Genomic DNA, 17441 nt, shown 5'->3' on the forward strand with positions numbered 1-17441 from the left:
ATTAAATAATACAAAATGTAATTCCAACCATCCATTAAAGTTTCTTTCGTCTTAATTAAGAGTCTCGAGTTTGAATTCACAAAATGCCACTATTTTAAAATTCAATCTCAAAATGAAATATTTTACCGCATTTAACATTCTAATAGATATGAAACAAATACTCCGTACTAGTTTTACTATATGATATTAATTGATTAGTCTGAGAAAACTTGATTACAAGAAAAAACAACATCGATATCTCCCTTGACAATGAATTTTAGGATGTTTTGTTTATAAACTGCCGGCTATAAATTTTAGGATGCTTTCTGATCGCTCTGTAAAGACTTCTCCGACAAAAACAAAGAGAAGGATGACCAAAAGAACAGGTCTTGTACGCAAAAGGGCCAGCTTTTGATGGTGACTTTCTGCCCATCTAAATAGTCACTGGATTAAACTTCACTTACTGTGATAATATCCCGATTATCACTGTAAATGAATGGTCATAAGTTTAAGTTTGGGTGATGGGATTTAAATTTTTTAGACTAAAAGTATTTTAAAAAGTATATAACAGATACTACATTGTAAAAGATCATCATGAATATTTCAAAAAAAAAAAACTTCAAAAATATTTTTTCCAAAAATAATTTAGTTCCGCCAGTTAAAATCCTTTTTAAGAGATGAGAGAAATTCATAATCAGTCCAGCATAAATTTCACTCATATTTAATAACATACAAATTACACATAAGAGATAAACTACACTAATAAAATATTTTCAATCTTGAGGAGGTGAGGGTGGGGCTTTTGAAAGTTTTGCGTCTTTTTGGAGCCAAGAAAATAATTGGTGGATAATAAAAACAAATTATGGAAGAAAACACTATTTTATATTTTTAAATTGATGATGGGAGAATGTGAAAATGACAAATAACAATTTAAATTACTTTTAGAAACAAACATATAATGCACTGGCAATATATAAATCCATATATTTTTCATTGATTATACTCTATTTTCTATTGATTTTAGTATTTTTTTTATTGTCAAATATTGAAAATTCAAAAAATGATTTTCAAAAATTATTTTCTGAGTTTTCAAACACAATGAAAATCGCCACCTCATTAATGTTGACCATTTCTTTTTGAAGATTAATGTTGACATTTCCTCTTTTACTGTATCTTTCAAATGTGATTCTAAAAGTTGTTTTTTTTATTTTGTTGTCTAGTAAAAAGGTTTTAGTTGTTTTCAAAAAAAAAAAAAAAAAGGTTTTAGTTATTTCAATTTATGCTCTCAAAAAAAAGTTATTTCAATTTATTTAGTATGAAAATCCAAACTTCCCTTTAGTTGTAGAAAAGTGTTCTCACTCAATAAACGGAAATTTAGTTAAGATTTGGTTAATAGTGCAAATCAAAAGGATTTTTTTAGTATTATTATTATTTAAAAAAGAATCTAAACAGAGACTTGGTTTAGTTGCACTTTAAGAATAGGTTTCTGCCAAGTATAAATAAACCTTAAATTAAGAAATTCAAGACTCTCATCTAACGTAATTTTAGATATAAAAGGATACACAAATCTTATGAAGATGATGATGTTTTAACACTCAATCTCTAACCGCGTTAACAGGGCGTTTGGTTGGAAGGATTTTAAATTCCCTTCCCACTTAATTCTCACCTAATTCCAAATGTCATTAAATTCCGTGGTTTAATTGGAGGGAATTGCAATTCCATGGAATTGCAATTCCCCCATTTTCATGAAATTAAAATCTCATGTCTCCCCTGGGATTTTAATTCCTGGGAAAAAAAGATAGTGATGCGTCAAAATTACCCATTCTTTTTTTAACCTAAAATTAATGTCTAACAATAATAATGGATATTTTTGACTTTATACTACTTATTTCCTTTCAATTCCCATGTATACCAAACATTGAAATTGAAATTTCCAGTAATTCTATTCCTGTCAACCAAACACTGAAATTTAAATTCTCACTTTATTCCCAATAATTCAACTCCCATAAAATTACAATTCCTTTCCCACATAATTCCCCCCTCCAACCAAACGCCCTGTAATAGTTTAGAGTCTATACGTTATATAAAGATTTAAAGAGTGTTGTTCAAGCAAAGGTGGAATGAAATTAAATATTGTTGAAATAGTATTTAGTACACTTTTATGGTTTCATATTAGCTCGGGAAGCTTTGATGGGGTTAGAAGTATACTAAGAGCATCCTTATCAGTTTAATTCTAGTGGGATTTTTAAGGGATTTTTATAAGTGTGAGTAAGAAAAATAATATGAGAGGGGAGAGAAAATAAAGAAAAAAAAAAATTGATTTCAAAATAAAAAAATAATACTCTATAATATGATAGTAATGGTCTGGCGCACCTGACGCGCCTGTTGGGTGCACTCGTGACAGCCACATAAGGCTGTCACGTTTGGTTTCTTTTTTAGCTGGGTCCCACATTTCTGCCAATAACCGGGTCCTTGCATAGGCATCCCAACTTTATCTTTCTTTTTTATCTCTCTTCCATGTAAGCTTGATATTTATTAAAAGTTGTGCATGCTCTCCAAATTTTCCTTTGATGTGGATGCTTTAAGAGAAGTTAGTCCAAAAATTCCATTAGAGCAACTTCATTTGTGTATTTTTTGGAGTTTTTACAAAGGAAAAAATTAAAGAGGTTTTTTTTTTTAACAAATGAGAAGATGAATTTTTGAAATTTTTTTTCCTGCAAATTAAATTTTTAATGGGACCCACGTCTTAAAAAATTGATGCGTGCGTTTAGGGACATTATGCATTTATGCGCTCAACATGGGGCGTGCATTACACGCGCCATTCTGGACGCATTTACTGGCATTTATTTTTTAAAAATATTTGTCAGATTTATTTTTTCTTTTTCCCTGTTTTTTTCTCTTCCTACTCTCTTTTATAATTGAGGCCTCCAAAATTTTAAAAAACCACAATTAATGAGGTTGCTATAAGAATTGAAATACATGAATAAAAAATAAAAAAATAAAAAGAAAACAAGGACACATAAAGATTGCAATGATTACAAATTTACAATTGCAAGGCCTGAGGATGACCTGAAATATAATATGACTTGAAAGTGATTAGACTTTCACAAGTCATAACCATTGAAAGGTGTGGATGCTGCCCACTTGTACACGTTATTAATTATGGACTGATAATTATGGAAAATACTTGGTGTACTCCCATTTTAAACTCCTAACTTGTATTTTCTCTTACATATTTTTGATGTAGACATTTTTCTACGAATCCACATGATGAAAATAATCAATCCTGATTTGTCACCTCAGGGAATATAATGAGGGAGTAGAATTTTGAGAGTCTATATAGTAGAACTCGATAATTATTACTATTAATATAATAAGTGTATTTTAATGGAGTAAATTTTTTACAATTTATCTTGATTTTATTGGTAAAACAAATAAATGAATTAAAATTGCGTCTCACTTTTTTTTTTTTCAAGAAATTAAAGTGTACCACGTTAATATAGAGTAAAAAGTAAGAGTGTGTACGAGTAGTTATGCTGTGCATCCGTATGCACCATGCATGGTGCATACGGATGCAAAAACGATGTCGTTTTATTAAAAACGCGCGTCTCCTCTTAAAAAAAATCAAGTTCGATTCCCAGCAACAACATTATGTTGTTCATTCATTCTGGAATTTTAGTTCATAGATTATGGAATTTTAGTTCATTGATTCTGGAATTATAGTTTATCGATTCTAGAATTGTAGTTCATCGATTCTGAAATTTTAGTTCATAGATTCTGGAATTTTAGTTCATTCATTCTGAAATTTTTAGTTCATAGATTAGATTCTGGAATTATAGTTCATCGATTCTGAAATTATAGTTCATCGATTCTGAAATTATAGTTCATCGATTTTGGAATTTTAGTTCATATGTTGTTGTTGGGAATCAAGTTTTTAATAAAACGACGTCATTTTTGCATCCGTATTCACCATGCATGGTGCATACAGATACACAGCATAATTTGCCAGTATGTGCAGTATTACTTCATTATTAATTATGGAGTGATAATTACCACGTTGAATGTCAATTAATCGCCACTTCAAAATAATAATTAACACACGCGAAAGCCTAGTTAATACCAAAACATCATTAACATATTAAATATAGGTAAAATTAGAGCTCAATTGCACTTTTTACTAGTTTAAGGGATTTCAATAAATTTTGTTTAAAATTATGAGACTCAAATACACAATTTGGTCTATTTAAAATAACTTATTTGCAGGCAACTCTAATCAAGTTGGTCATATAGTTAACTTGATAATTACAAAATTAGAAGTTTGATTCACAATGAGAGCGACATATTGGCATTCATATATAATTTGAGTCGGTCAGTTATAGACAATGTAATGTTAACAATTTTTCTTATAAAAACTTTTGCACATTCAGAACATCCCCAATAGAGACTTTAAGATGGCTTTTGAGGAAATATAATCATATGTGGAATAGAGAGAGTAATTTAGGTGTTTGCACGACGACCTTAGTTTTTGTCAGATGTGTGGACCCCACCAAATCAGTGAAACTGTTCCTTGGTGCGTGTTATGCGCACCATAAGCGTCCAGCCAGGCGCGTTATTTCATTTGCAATTTTTTTTCTTCTTTCTCTTCTCTCTCATGTTATCTCTCTTAATTAGTGTTGCAAAAATCGGGCCTAGGTGCTGATTGATTAATCGGCGCCTAGACGCTAGGCGATCGGTCACCTAGGCGCTCTAGGCGCCGATTAATCACTCTAGGCGCCCGCCTAGGTGTTCTAAGCAGTCCCAGGCGCCTAACAATTTTTTCAACCATGAATTTTTAATCACTTATGTAAAAACTTTTCAAAATTCATGCCTATTGAGAATACTTTGAGAGCATGGAGTTATAGTCACCAACCAATCAACCTCATTAAGCAGTGGTCCCGCCCTCCAAAATAATGCACATGCACCCAAAGAGCCCACATAAACGTCAACTTACAAGTTACAAGGGCGGTGACTCTCACACATAGCCCATCCCCCGTCTAAAATAGGACACTGACCACCGGCAAATTTTATCACATTCATCAATATTTTTAAATGTAAATTTTATAAATAAAGCAATAATTTTTTTTATAAAGGATGTCAGATAACTCAAATCAAATTGATCAGACAATTAGCCGATAGCTAATAGCTAATTATGTTAACTAATTTGATCAACTGATAGCATTAGCTGTTGTAAAAACGTGTATGATAAATTAATTGTTTACTTTTAGCTGATTGTATGTAAAATGACTTATAAATGTATAAACATATTGTATTAATTTATTAACTCATAAATTACTATTAAAGTAAACTATTGACCATTCAAACCCGTCAAAATTAACTTATCAACCATGTTACCAAACAGGATATTAGATTTTTTAAAAACTGATGGACGACACAGACTGATTTACTTCTCTATAGTCTACCAAATTACAACCTCTAGTCCTAATATATTCACAAAAAATGATGCTACCCCTTTTAATTTGAAGGCGAATATATCCTATCATTTTTTCAATATTTATATTCTTAAATTCGATTATTTTCATCAAATTGATAGAACAATTTGCAATGGGCATGAGAACATTAATGGCACATTGGGATACAGATGAATGTGTATCAATCCATCAACTACTGTTTATAGATGGGACCACTTTCATTATTTTCCAATCTACCAGAAGCCAGGAGTGTATGGTAGTTTAATACATGCATTCATTCTTAGGGATTACAATGGGTCGGGACAATTTCGATTGACTATATTTACTATTTAATCCATCTTTATGGCATGTTTGGTTTATATGAAATATTTTCTTAAGAGAATTTTTCTTTAAATTTGATGCTAGTTATATGGCAAGTTGGCCTAACAACAACATTAATAATAACAACAACAAAAAACAACAATCATAATAACTAGTAATGTTAGTATTAATTTATAACGCATCTTATTATAATACTAGATAGATATAAAATGTATTTTTTTAAAAAAATGTTAATGGATTAACACGTTTATTCATAACATTTCGTGTTAAAAGGCAAATGCCTTATTCACCCTCATATAGAAATAAGGGTAACAGCCACAAACAGAAAAGAGGAAAACACACAGCTCAACTAATAAGCTTATGCTGAGCTGTGGGGTTGTGTACCAACTCTGCTCACATTCTCCATGGGACCGAGCTCGACTAAACTTAACACGAAAGTGCGTATCTCCATGGGACCGAGCTCGACTACTAAACTTGACAGATCAACAGGACCACCGCGAATGGGAGTAGCTTCACTGCCATTGTCACCTTCAACCTTCCAACTCTTTCTCTTCATCTCAGATTTTTCTTGATTAGCAGATAAGCTCATCTCCTTGATCGCCTTTATCTGTTTACACCGAAATATCATATACACAATGCACCCACCCAGCAAACCATCATAGAAAAGATTAAAAGGGAACTGGTTTGCTAACAGAAAATAACAAAAACAGAACTTGTCTGCTATACTTACTGTTTTCCCAGGGAACATCTTCTTGAGTTCCACTTTAGCTAATGACGAATAATCAGCATCTTCACCGGCCTGTCCATGAAGATTATAGTATGTATACAACGTAACTTTCTTAATTAAGGAATTATTATAATGTTCATCATGCATCTGAAGTTCAGAAATCATATTTCACAAGGCTAAAACGTAACTGACATATATAGGAGGCTGGTATTCTTTTAAGTCGGATTCTTAGTCTTTTAACCTAGTTATAACTTGCCATGTCTTGTTTCCTTCTTGAACACAAGTTTCCTCCATGTAAAATGTATGCTTGTGAAAGACTAAGGTTTTACCTCGTATAGATGTGCGAAACGGAGTAGTACACCTCCATCAGCCAACTCCTGCAATAATATTATCAGCTATAGTCCATTTATCAAGAACAGGTAATTGAAAGAGATGCATGTAACTTAAACAATCACCTGCAGAGTAATTAATGCAACATTAGGAGGTAAACTGTAGTTTGGATCCATCATGGTGGCCTTTGTCAAATGAGATGCCTTCCATTCTTCGGGATTCTGGAACACAATCAACGCAAAGAGAAAGAAGACAGTTATAACATTTGCTATTTTCAAAGAGATAGTAAAGGCTGCCTATGATGCTCTCTTCAACTAAAATTGTACTGACCCCATGTCCAAAAGCCAAGAGGAGGGGTGAATAGATTTCTTGGCCGGTTGTTCTGCGCCAATGAGATCCAGCGCCTACTTGGTTGACACTCACGTAGTAGTTCCCTCGAATCTGACCAACACATGAAACAACGGCAATCAGCCTATACATTCACTTTCATTAGCAACAAGGGGATGTATTAACCAACAACTACATAAAGACTCATAGCATACGCACGCTTAGTCCATCGCATTTGAACCCAACGCATACTGTCTCATCAAGAGGTTCTTCTACTCCTCTAGAATCATCATAGATTGTTCGCCTGGTCAATGAGGATAAAATATAATTGACTTTTGTATCAAGATCAAATATCAAATGCAAAATGCCACAATAAAAAGGTGGATTTCAAGGTGTTTTTTTGAACCTATGGAGCATTAGTTCTATTTCCCCATCCTGTATACTGCCTCCTCCAGTGGCACGGTCAACCAAAACAGAAAACTCTGATTTATTATCCACTGTGTAAATTCCAAGATTGATCTGAATATAACAATAAGACAAATGTAAAGAAGCAAAGTAAATATTGATAGAATGAGCAAAAAACCATTTAACTGAATTATACAGACAACATTCTATTAGGTCATATTGGTGTTCATCCAAACCACTTGTTATGATCAATTAGATGGACAAAGTGAATTGAGAAAAATACCACAGCATGCTGGTTACACCATTTATTTTTTTTCGCAATAATGCTAACTATTAAAATTTGCTTTTCTTTAATCCAGATTCCAGACATATTCAGTTAGTCATAAACTGTTCTGTTACATGAAACTTTTGATCAGAAAATCCCACAATTCCACAAGGATGGACTTATCAATATGAGTTGGCAGAGTTACCGGATAGTAGTTTCCTGCTACAGGTTCATTAACTTGGAGGGGCCAATCAGATCTGTAATCTCTAACCTGGCAAGCATCAGAATGTAGCTAGAGTTATTCATGTAACAATGAGAAATACCACATAGAAATTATTAATGGAAACAAGGTGCAATATCTTTATAGCATACATGCAAGAGAAAAAGCATATTAATACTCTCATAATGGATATTAAATGTGCTTCCAAGGATTGAGAGAATGGAAGAGTCCATTGAAACGTATAGAAGAAGTCATGGCCAAATTGACAGGTAGGAAGAAGTAATAACAAAGGCATGAAGTTAGAAGATAGATCAGACTTACCCTTTTAAGAAAATCTCTTCCATTAGAATCAGTGTAGAACACTTTGTCTGTGGCCATATTAGTTGTCAATTTTGTGATGATCTCTTCACCACGGTTAGGAATCGGGCCAATCTTCAATTGAAAAGACATGTAAAGTGTATGCCTTTATTTCTCAGATAACAAACATATACGTAGTAACTCAATCAAAAGTTTTTAAAAGACAAAAATTACTTACAGTAAATTCAAATTCAGCATGCTCTTTATCTTTGTAAACTCTAACAACCTACATATAAAGGTCATTGAGCATCAGTTTTAAGGGTCACATGTCTCAAATATTTATCTCTATCATATTGTCTATGTACTTTGATGCACTGCATCTGCATAGGAGTACCAACCTGAGATATCCATGAGCTGAATTGCTGATGAACTTCATCGACCAAGGGTCCACGTATGACCTTTAGTTGAACCTATAAGCAATAGTCAAGTGTTATTTTCCAATTTCATGCAGTATATAACCTCACATGGTTGCTCCACAAACTGCAGAATGATAAATAATGGCATGAAAAAAAAAAAAAAAACTTAGTCTGAATTCATTGTTGATGACAGGCATGTATTCCAATCAATGCAGTATGTACTTAGCAAGAAGATCAGTATTTAGTGGAGGGAAAGATTAACTACCGATGTTGAAACAGTATTTGGAGTTGACTTGTCTGGTCGAAATATATATGCACCTGAAGCCTGCACAGTAGTAATATACAGGATTATGAGGTTATCATATAGTGTTATCTGTGATCTACATTTAATCTACAGGAAAAATAGATATACACCTGTGGATACTGGTATCCCGAACCATACCAAAGATAGCTTTGTTGTACCGGTATATCCACCTAGTAAAAGGTCATAAGTTATGTTAAACAATAAACTCAACTGTATATTTCTATATGTTCTGTGTGTCTCATCTCATCTTACTAAGCTGAGACTATACAGTATATATAGGTACAAGGATGATTTCATAGCCACAACTAACCCAAAGAACTCTAACAGAAACCTTAGGACTCTAACAAGACTAACAAACTCCAAACCATTCTAACACTCCCCCTCAAGTTGGAGCATCCAACTTGTTACATATGTATCACATGAACCATAGGACCTAGACTCATAACTTCCAAGGCTAACGCCCACGTCTTGAACCACTCGAACAACCTTCGAACCACGCTGTGCCAAACCAGTCCACAACGCACCTTGTCGCACCAACAACACTTCTACGGAGCCAACAAAAACTAGGCCAATCACCACAGCGCCGCACCTGCCTCTCACTCCCCACACCCTTATCACCGCTGCCTAACACCACAGCGTACCTGCCTCTCACTCCACAAACCCTTAGCGCTGCTAGACCATAGTGCACCTGTACCTCTCACCATGCACCCTTATCAACGCTGCCTAACACTACAGCGTTTCCCTGGTGCATGCACGTAAACTGATTCACTCTGAATCACTCTTCAGCCGTCTGCCTCCCCCGCGGCATATGCCAGGTCCGCCCCACTCCTGGCACCTGTGCTGCCCACTCCTGCAGCACCCCTGTTTACGCACATTGAACAAGCTGCATTTGACTCAACTCAGACCCTAGAATTGCTCCCATATCAAATTAATTTAGAGCGACAAACCATGATAAACAAAATACAAAGGTCAAGACTTATTAATACGAATACGATAAACAAAAGAAAACTACTGCCTAATTATTTCTCAGCTTCGTGGACCTCAGACCGCCCAGCTTCATGCACCTCAGACCACCCAGCTTCGTGGACCTCCCCTACCATCTCTCTCGGTTGTCTCTCTTTCTCGGCTGACACCAGACTGGTGAACAAACAAATCCTCGCTACCGTCATCGGGGGTTATGAACCCAAACCCCTCACTGAACCACTCGACGCAGCCCTCCATCCTCAGCTCACTCTCCTCAGCCATAATAAACAAAACAGACCAACCCGAAAACGCAGCAATCCAAAAACGCAGCAGGTCCAAACGTAGCAGTCCAAAACGCAGTAGCCCTTCGCAACACCGGAGTACACCACCACTGCAGACGCGTTGGGTGTTCAGAGACGAGCCCAATGGTACCGACCGCGACTGGAGAAGACGCCGGAGAACTGCCCACGCGCCGGCGCGTGAGGACTCCGGTGGCCGCTCCGCCTCTCCCGCCGGCGTCGCCTCCTCTTTCCGACCAACACCCACTAACCAGTCACCTCAATCTCGCTCTGATACCATGTTAAACAATAAACTCAACTGTATATTTCTATATGTTCTGTGTGTCTCATCTCATCTTACTAAGCTGAGACTATACAGTATATATAGGTACAAGGATGATTTCATAGCCACAACTAACCCAAAGAACTCTAACAGAAACCTTAGGACTCTAACAAGACTAACAAACTCCAAATCATTCTAACAAGTTACTACAAGGTAATGAAACAACCATTCAACTATCTTTGAAATTAAAATCATCCTTCAGTGAAACGAGACCATTCTCTTTTAGTTAAATGAGCTACAGATGAAATGAGAACTTCTCCTTTATGTAAATGAGCTACAGGTTCATTAAAGGTTAGAATCCATCAAATGTGAATATGTGATCTCTAAGACTATTTTTACACTTTTCCCTACACTAAACCCCTCCCGATAAATATAAGGCTCTTAGGGGTGACTGGTGAGTTAGCAATTATAGGTTCCTTTTACAGGCAATATTGTGGTAGGTTGCATCGTCAACTGTGGGAATAATTGCAACAGCATAATATTCAGTGTAATTTTATGTTTCAGTTCAGAGGTAGAAGACAGTTTACCCCTGTTCTTGAATTAAAAATACGTGTAAGTTGTCCAGATGCCAACGAAAAGGACAGTTTCAGATTCCCCGGTCCAATTTCAACAGTTTCATCATTTTGAAGACCCATCGCTGTAATATAGCCATTATTGTGACCCCCTGCATCATGCAACACAAAAAAGAAGCTGATGCATAAATATCAAAGTCAGGATCAAGTCATCCAATATTTCCATCTAAAGTTTGTAGGAGTACAAGATCTATTTAATATTCCATTCCAAAATACAGTCAACAAAGATCGAGTAAAGCAAACATAAGATGAGTTGCAGAGCAGAAAGTCTTGTTGGCGTACTTTTCTGAGATGCTTTAGAAACAAAGTAAGAATTCAATCCTAGAGGTGGCACAGATACTGGGAACAAAAGCCAATACTTTGGCGCTTTTTTTGGTGATTTTCCAATATAAGCCTCAACATAAAATTCTCTCAAGTTGCTTGTAACACTATCCAACTCTATGTATTGTGCATCTACAACATTTCCCATGGAATCGTGTACAATAAGATCAGCATCATTAACCTGTTAATTAAATATTTTTCTAGTGAGTAAAATGTAAGCAAAAGCATATAAACCACCTGACAATAAATGTGAACAAAATAACTGCAAAAGAATATGCAAGTATTCATCTTGAGAGGGCCCCCCTGTTCATTGAGTTCTACAAAAATCTATGTGTTTAATTTCTTTTCATTTCGAACTCAGAAGTACTCCGTAGTTCATTAATAGTAGAATACATGAACAAATTGTCAAATTTATTTGGCATGTAACTTAATTACAGTATACAGTTATCATGCATCATTGCCCATGTATGATATTCTCTAAGCAATGCTTTTAAGTTTTCCAATTAAATCCAAACATTTCAAATTAGAATCAATCTTTCTTTTTGATAACTTTAAAATGAAGAAGAAGGGCATGCATTTACTGGTATCTTGATGACATCAGTACGATTCCATCCAAGTGAATTATAGGCCACAATAACCTGTAATTAACAACCATATGAAGTGAGATTTTCATGAGAAAAATAGGTAGTTCATGGGGCAGGCTTATATGCAGATGGAAGATTACCAAACTCTTCCCTTCTGTTATATCTTCCTCAGTTGGTGGGCAATAACTTATATTGAGTAATTGGCACTGTTCAGAAACAAGACAATAATGAAAAAAAAAAAAAAAAAAAAAAAAAAAAAAAAACATGGGTCAAAACAATATTGGATGGTATGCCAATAAGTTCCACCAAAGCAGAAGAGAACCCTTTCTTCTAGGAGTGGCTTAAAAATTACAAAGCTATATAAACACGCCATATTCGGTCATTATGATAGTGATGCATAACAAAAAATGACAGATTAGTACTTCTGTTTACCAACAAGTGTACAGTAAAGCATGCAAAAAGGAATATATGTATTTGGCATCATCAGCAATCAGAAACTATAATTGGCAGGAAGATAAGGAAACAATGTTAGAACCTAAGGCAAACAAAGTCCACTTTGAGAAAGAAGGGTAACATATCTATTATGTCATCCATCAATTTTTTGGTCTACTTATTGTGAGTGTTGACATATAGAAGTGGTGCATATATTATTATGACATCAATTAGCAATCAGACGTTACTAAGCAAGATTTTACAGCTCAGGAAATTAACCTCTCAATGCCCCTTTGGTAAATCAGCATTCAGTTAATAGCTATTGGCCTAAAGTTAAAGCTTATAAGCTGTTTTAATATGAATTATGATACACTCTGTCAAAGGCAAACGCAAGAAGACCACAAGTCTGGAACATTACCTGGCTAAATGATGATGTTGATCCATCACATTGACCATTTGATTTTGAATTTACCAGGCATGATAAAGCTGAGTTCACTACAATTTCTGACTGTAAAAGACACAGAGTATTATATTTTTAAAGCACAAACGTAATAAGTTCAGAGAACAGTGAGAACAAAAGGAGTTGTAAAGATCAAGTTTCTGAGAAAGATGTTCACCTCTGAAGCTCCAATTGCCAATCGTTTCGCATAGTCATTTGTTGTGTGCTGTTTTGCAGTACCACTGACAGCATCATGGTGCTGCACAATTCCTAGAGCATCTGCTAGACTGTAAGTGTTAGGACCAGTGGATTTCCTTCCAGTCCAAAATTCTAGTTGGCGAGCTGCCTGTTTTTACACATTTAATTTATTTTAATATTCATTTTGTATGAACTTTATTACAATAAAGGATATAAAATTTCCATCAAAGCTTAGATTTAAATGCATTCACCAACACTGCACACAACACAGAGCTTCATGGTAAGATATGCTGGTAGAATATCCACCTCAAGTAATATGGCATAATTTCTATACTTCCGCTAATGATAACGTGACAGGAATCTGTGGACAACATATGAATTTGTAATGATGCATGTAAATTGTAAAGTAGTAAAATACTAAAACATACTGAATCCATGCAACAAGTATATGGCCTACTGAGTTGAGCACATAAAGGAAAGAAGAGATGTGTAACGAGCTAACCAGATAGTATCCACTCAGCATACGAACATATCGCTTGAAAGCTGGGCGACTGGTGAAGAAACCAGTCCAATAAGCATTTTCACGGTCTGCATATCTAGAACAAAAATAAAATAAAATAAAATAAAAAATAAAAAATGAATTAAGTATTATGGATTGTGACAATCAGATATTCACTGAAACTTGACATTCCAATAGAAATCAAGAGATGCTCACGGAAAATAATCATCTGTTTTGAGGGGCCAGATTTCATTAGCTGCATGCTTTGCATCAACATAAATTGATGGAGTAGAGTATAGAGCATTTACTTGACCATCCTGTAATAAAAGGAAAGCGTTTAAATCCCTTCTAGCTTCCTTGTGTCATTGCAGATATTACAACTTTGCAAACACTTGTCAATCGCAACATGCCTACGTTTCAAATGGGGAAAGGCTGGCACTTTGCTAGTTGATCCTTACTGTTTGGAAACGGAAGTACCTTGTTGACATAATGAATTAATTTATCCATTTGCTTGAACCAAGTCTCAGCATACTGGTATTCAAAGTCACCCCCCATGGTCCACATGATATGATTTGCCCGCGTTACCTTTGCCTGTGGATCAAGACGGTGTAATGCATCATAAAATGGAAGCATGATATTCTAACCTTTATTAAGTCTAAAAGTTTGCTGAACAACTCCACCTGAAACAGAGCAGCATTGATAAAATCATTAACACGCTCCTCCACGTTGAAGTCGGAAAGAAGAGGATTATCCTGCAAATTTTAGCATGCACATACAAAATGTTAAGATAGATAGGTGCATTATATAAGTTCAAAACTGGCTCTCAATTTCTAGAACCTGGATTGGAACAAAGTTCTCCTTCACTTCAAAACGAAAACCAGATGGTGGACCATAGTGATCATAAAATGCATTTGCAAATATCTGCACACCACAGGAACGACACTTTATCATGAGTAAATCTGGAAAAATTTAAGTAAATCATACAGAGAGAGAACTTGCATTGACAAACCTGAGATGAAGATCCAAAAGTTTTGGAGCCGCGCCATACAACCTCAAGAGATTTGTCATTCTTACGTTTTGCTTTGTCTTGATAATCAATACGCGCAAAATGCACAGAATCGAACCCCAACTATCAAAGGACACAATAATGGAGCTCAAATTAGCAACCAAATGAGTTCAAAAAGTTTCATGATTTTTGCAATTTAACTAAACTTAAAAAGTAGTGTACCTCAGCCCCGAAGAGATAAGCTTGCGCTGCGGAATGCCCGAATGGATCGATCTGCCACCCAGCACGCGGAGTTACATTGAACAGAGTCTTTATGAGCTGGTGCCCTAAAGTTGTTTGGTCAATCACGTCTATGTAATGGGACGCTGCCTCGTCGTGCATACACCACCCTCCATTTCTGCATCAAATTAAATTATGGATTATGGAATAGCAATCGCTCCAATATATATAATTATTAAGTACCTCCAAATCGATCAATATAATAATATAATGTACATACACGAATTCCAACTGCCCAGAAGCTACTAGCTGTTTTACTTGTGCTTGAATCTCTGGGCTTTGCTCTTCCCACCATCGATTGAAAAATGCCTTCAAAACCACTCATCTTTTAGTTAAATTCAACTTTTCTTGACAAGTCCGCATTCATTACTGGATAAATTCTGTCGGATAATTAGTTGATCCTTTAGAGTCAAATTTGTAATATTGTGATTATAAGTTAACAGACCAATTTGGTCAAGGCTGTCCCATGTTATTAGCTCTTTGTCCGACTGTTTGTTTGGTAACTATATATAAATTATTAGCTCTTTGTTGGGGTAACATAACCTTACTCAAACTAATCAGATTGTTGATTTGGTAATTACACGTTTAATTTTTAGTGAAAATGGTCAATTATTAGCTTTTTCTTGATTTGTTGGTCGATCAGCTTTGAACAACCTAAATTGATTTATCTCTTTGTGATTCTTTACCGATTATGATCAAAATGTAGAGTTAATTTAATGCACATCTTTGATTCAAGTAGTAATTGTAGTATCCAAAAAACAATGCCATATATATATATATATATATATATATATATATATATATATATATACATTGGTTGATGAATATATAAATGATATTGTATGTTTACCATCTCAGCAAATACAAACTTCCTATTGGGATCGCGGCGCAGTGACATAACAACAGAGTCCAGCACATTCTCTACACATTCATGCGAGTAGTACTGCACCACCAATGTACCAAACTTAATCAATCATCAAGCTAAGCAAGGCAATCTCTCTCTCTCTCTCTATATATATATATATATATATATGTAGGTACTAATACTGACCTGATTGTGGTTGGTTGATCCAATGTAGTACTGATCCACGGTCTTCAACCAGCCGACATCATCATGGGAGTGAGCAACCAAATGCACATTCAACTTGTCATCAACAGTGCCACCCCCAGTTTCATATTTCCTGTACCCACTTGCACCACTGCTTCCATATGAACATGCAACCACTAACAAAACCCACACTAAACTTCCCATTTTTACCCAACTTCCCAAACACTAAAACCAACGATACTATTATAGTTAGGAAAACCACTATGGGACATATATAGTACTATTGGATGGACAATATTATTTTTTTCTGAATCACGAGGTGTACTGAGTTAGGCCTAACTATAAGAGTCACATTTGTATAAGGGGCAAAGGGCTAGTCATGCGTATTAATTTTTCTTCTCCCAAAAGGTTGAATCCCCAACCCTAAGGGCCCCACACTCCGACCCGACAATGCATGTAAATTACGGTGACTCAATGGTTCAGCAGACATGACCAATTAATGCGGATGCTTATTAATTTTTCTAATAAGTGAGTAGGAGATTTTGAATTTTTAACCTCTTTTAAGAAATGAGAATGCACTGCAGGCCACCAAAGCTAATTAATGTTGGGTGGACAATATTGCTTTCACAGTTTCACCAAATATCTTCTTGCATGGTGTCCGTGGCATGCACGCATGGTGTGTTCTCTGCCAACAAGCTAAGCTTATCCACACATTTTCAAATCGTACCTTGATGGAACACGTTGAAGAGCAATTAAGATGTTATGCACATTTTCTTGATATGAGGTGTCACTTTCGTATTTATCATATTGTAGTATGTACTTCGTATATATTTATATTATTATCATTTCGCGCATTCTCAATATTGAGATTTTTCTTTTCAAATTTTTTTCAATATGCGTATCATTTAAATTCCTACATATGGTTTGAATTGTTTGAAGTTTTTAAACGCTCTGAATTTTCTCATGTATGATGAAATTTTGAACAAATTTCTTTTTACTAGAAACCACAAAGATGTATGCGACATTGCCTTGCTGGCTAATTTTATTTTAAAAATTACAAATTATATATATATAAAAAATTGTAACTATTAACAATCTGTATTGAGCATGAAGGAGTCAAGATTGATAGTATATTAATGACATACTGGGATAAAGATATACCTACAGTTTGAAGAAAAAGCGCGCCTAAGCATGAGATCGACTAAAAAAAAAAAAACAAAAACAAAAAACAAACTCAACCGAGTTTGTTGAGTTGGCCAATTTGGCCAGCTAGTTGATCGACCGCTTAAATAGCACCTAGGAGGAAATCCCTTCAACCAGAGGTGGAGCTATAGTGGGGGCAGCTGTCCCCCTCCTCCCACCCCACCCTATATATAGTTCTAGTGTTTATATATATATATATATATATATATATATATAT

General features: G+C 35.1%; 1 protein-coding gene across 1 annotated transcript; it reads right to left on the bottom strand.

Annotated features, from left to right (window-relative positions):
• Window positions 1–5930: 5930 nt before the first annotated feature.
• On the bottom strand, window positions 5931–16254 carry LOC109177727 (alpha-mannosidase-like). Its single transcript, XM_019327161.1, has 29 exons — window positions 16025–16254; window positions 15824–15916; window positions 15194–15282; window positions 14917–15091; window positions 14698–14817; window positions 14526–14609; window positions 14369–14440; window positions 14166–14279; window positions 13905–14005; window positions 13692–13785; window positions 13170–13337; window positions 12971–13060; window positions 12261–12326; window positions 12118–12174; window positions 11498–11717; window positions 11171–11307; window positions 9170–9229; window positions 9021–9080; window positions 8738–8809; window positions 8578–8625; window positions 8364–8474; window positions 8028–8093; window positions 7559–7671; window positions 7372–7456; window positions 7156–7266; window positions 6951–7046; window positions 6825–6872; window positions 6499–6567; window positions 5931–6375 (listed from the first exon to the last, which is right to left on the bottom strand). Exons 1-29 carry the CDS (start codon window positions 16223–16225, stop codon window positions 6127–6129), a joined length of 3069 nt encoding a protein of 1022 aa, XP_019182706.1. The 5' UTR covers window positions 16226–16254; the 3' UTR covers window positions 5931–6126.
• Between the last annotated feature and the right edge of the window lie 1187 nt (window positions 16255–17441).

Source organism: Ipomoea nil, unplaced genomic scaffold (genome assembly GCF_001879475.1).
Source record: "Ipomoea nil cultivar Tokyo-kokei standard unplaced genomic scaffold, Asagao_1.1 scaffold0805, whole genome shotgun sequence".
Classification (NCBI taxonomy): Eukaryota; Viridiplantae; Streptophyta; class Magnoliopsida; order Solanales; family Convolvulaceae; genus Ipomoea; species Ipomoea nil.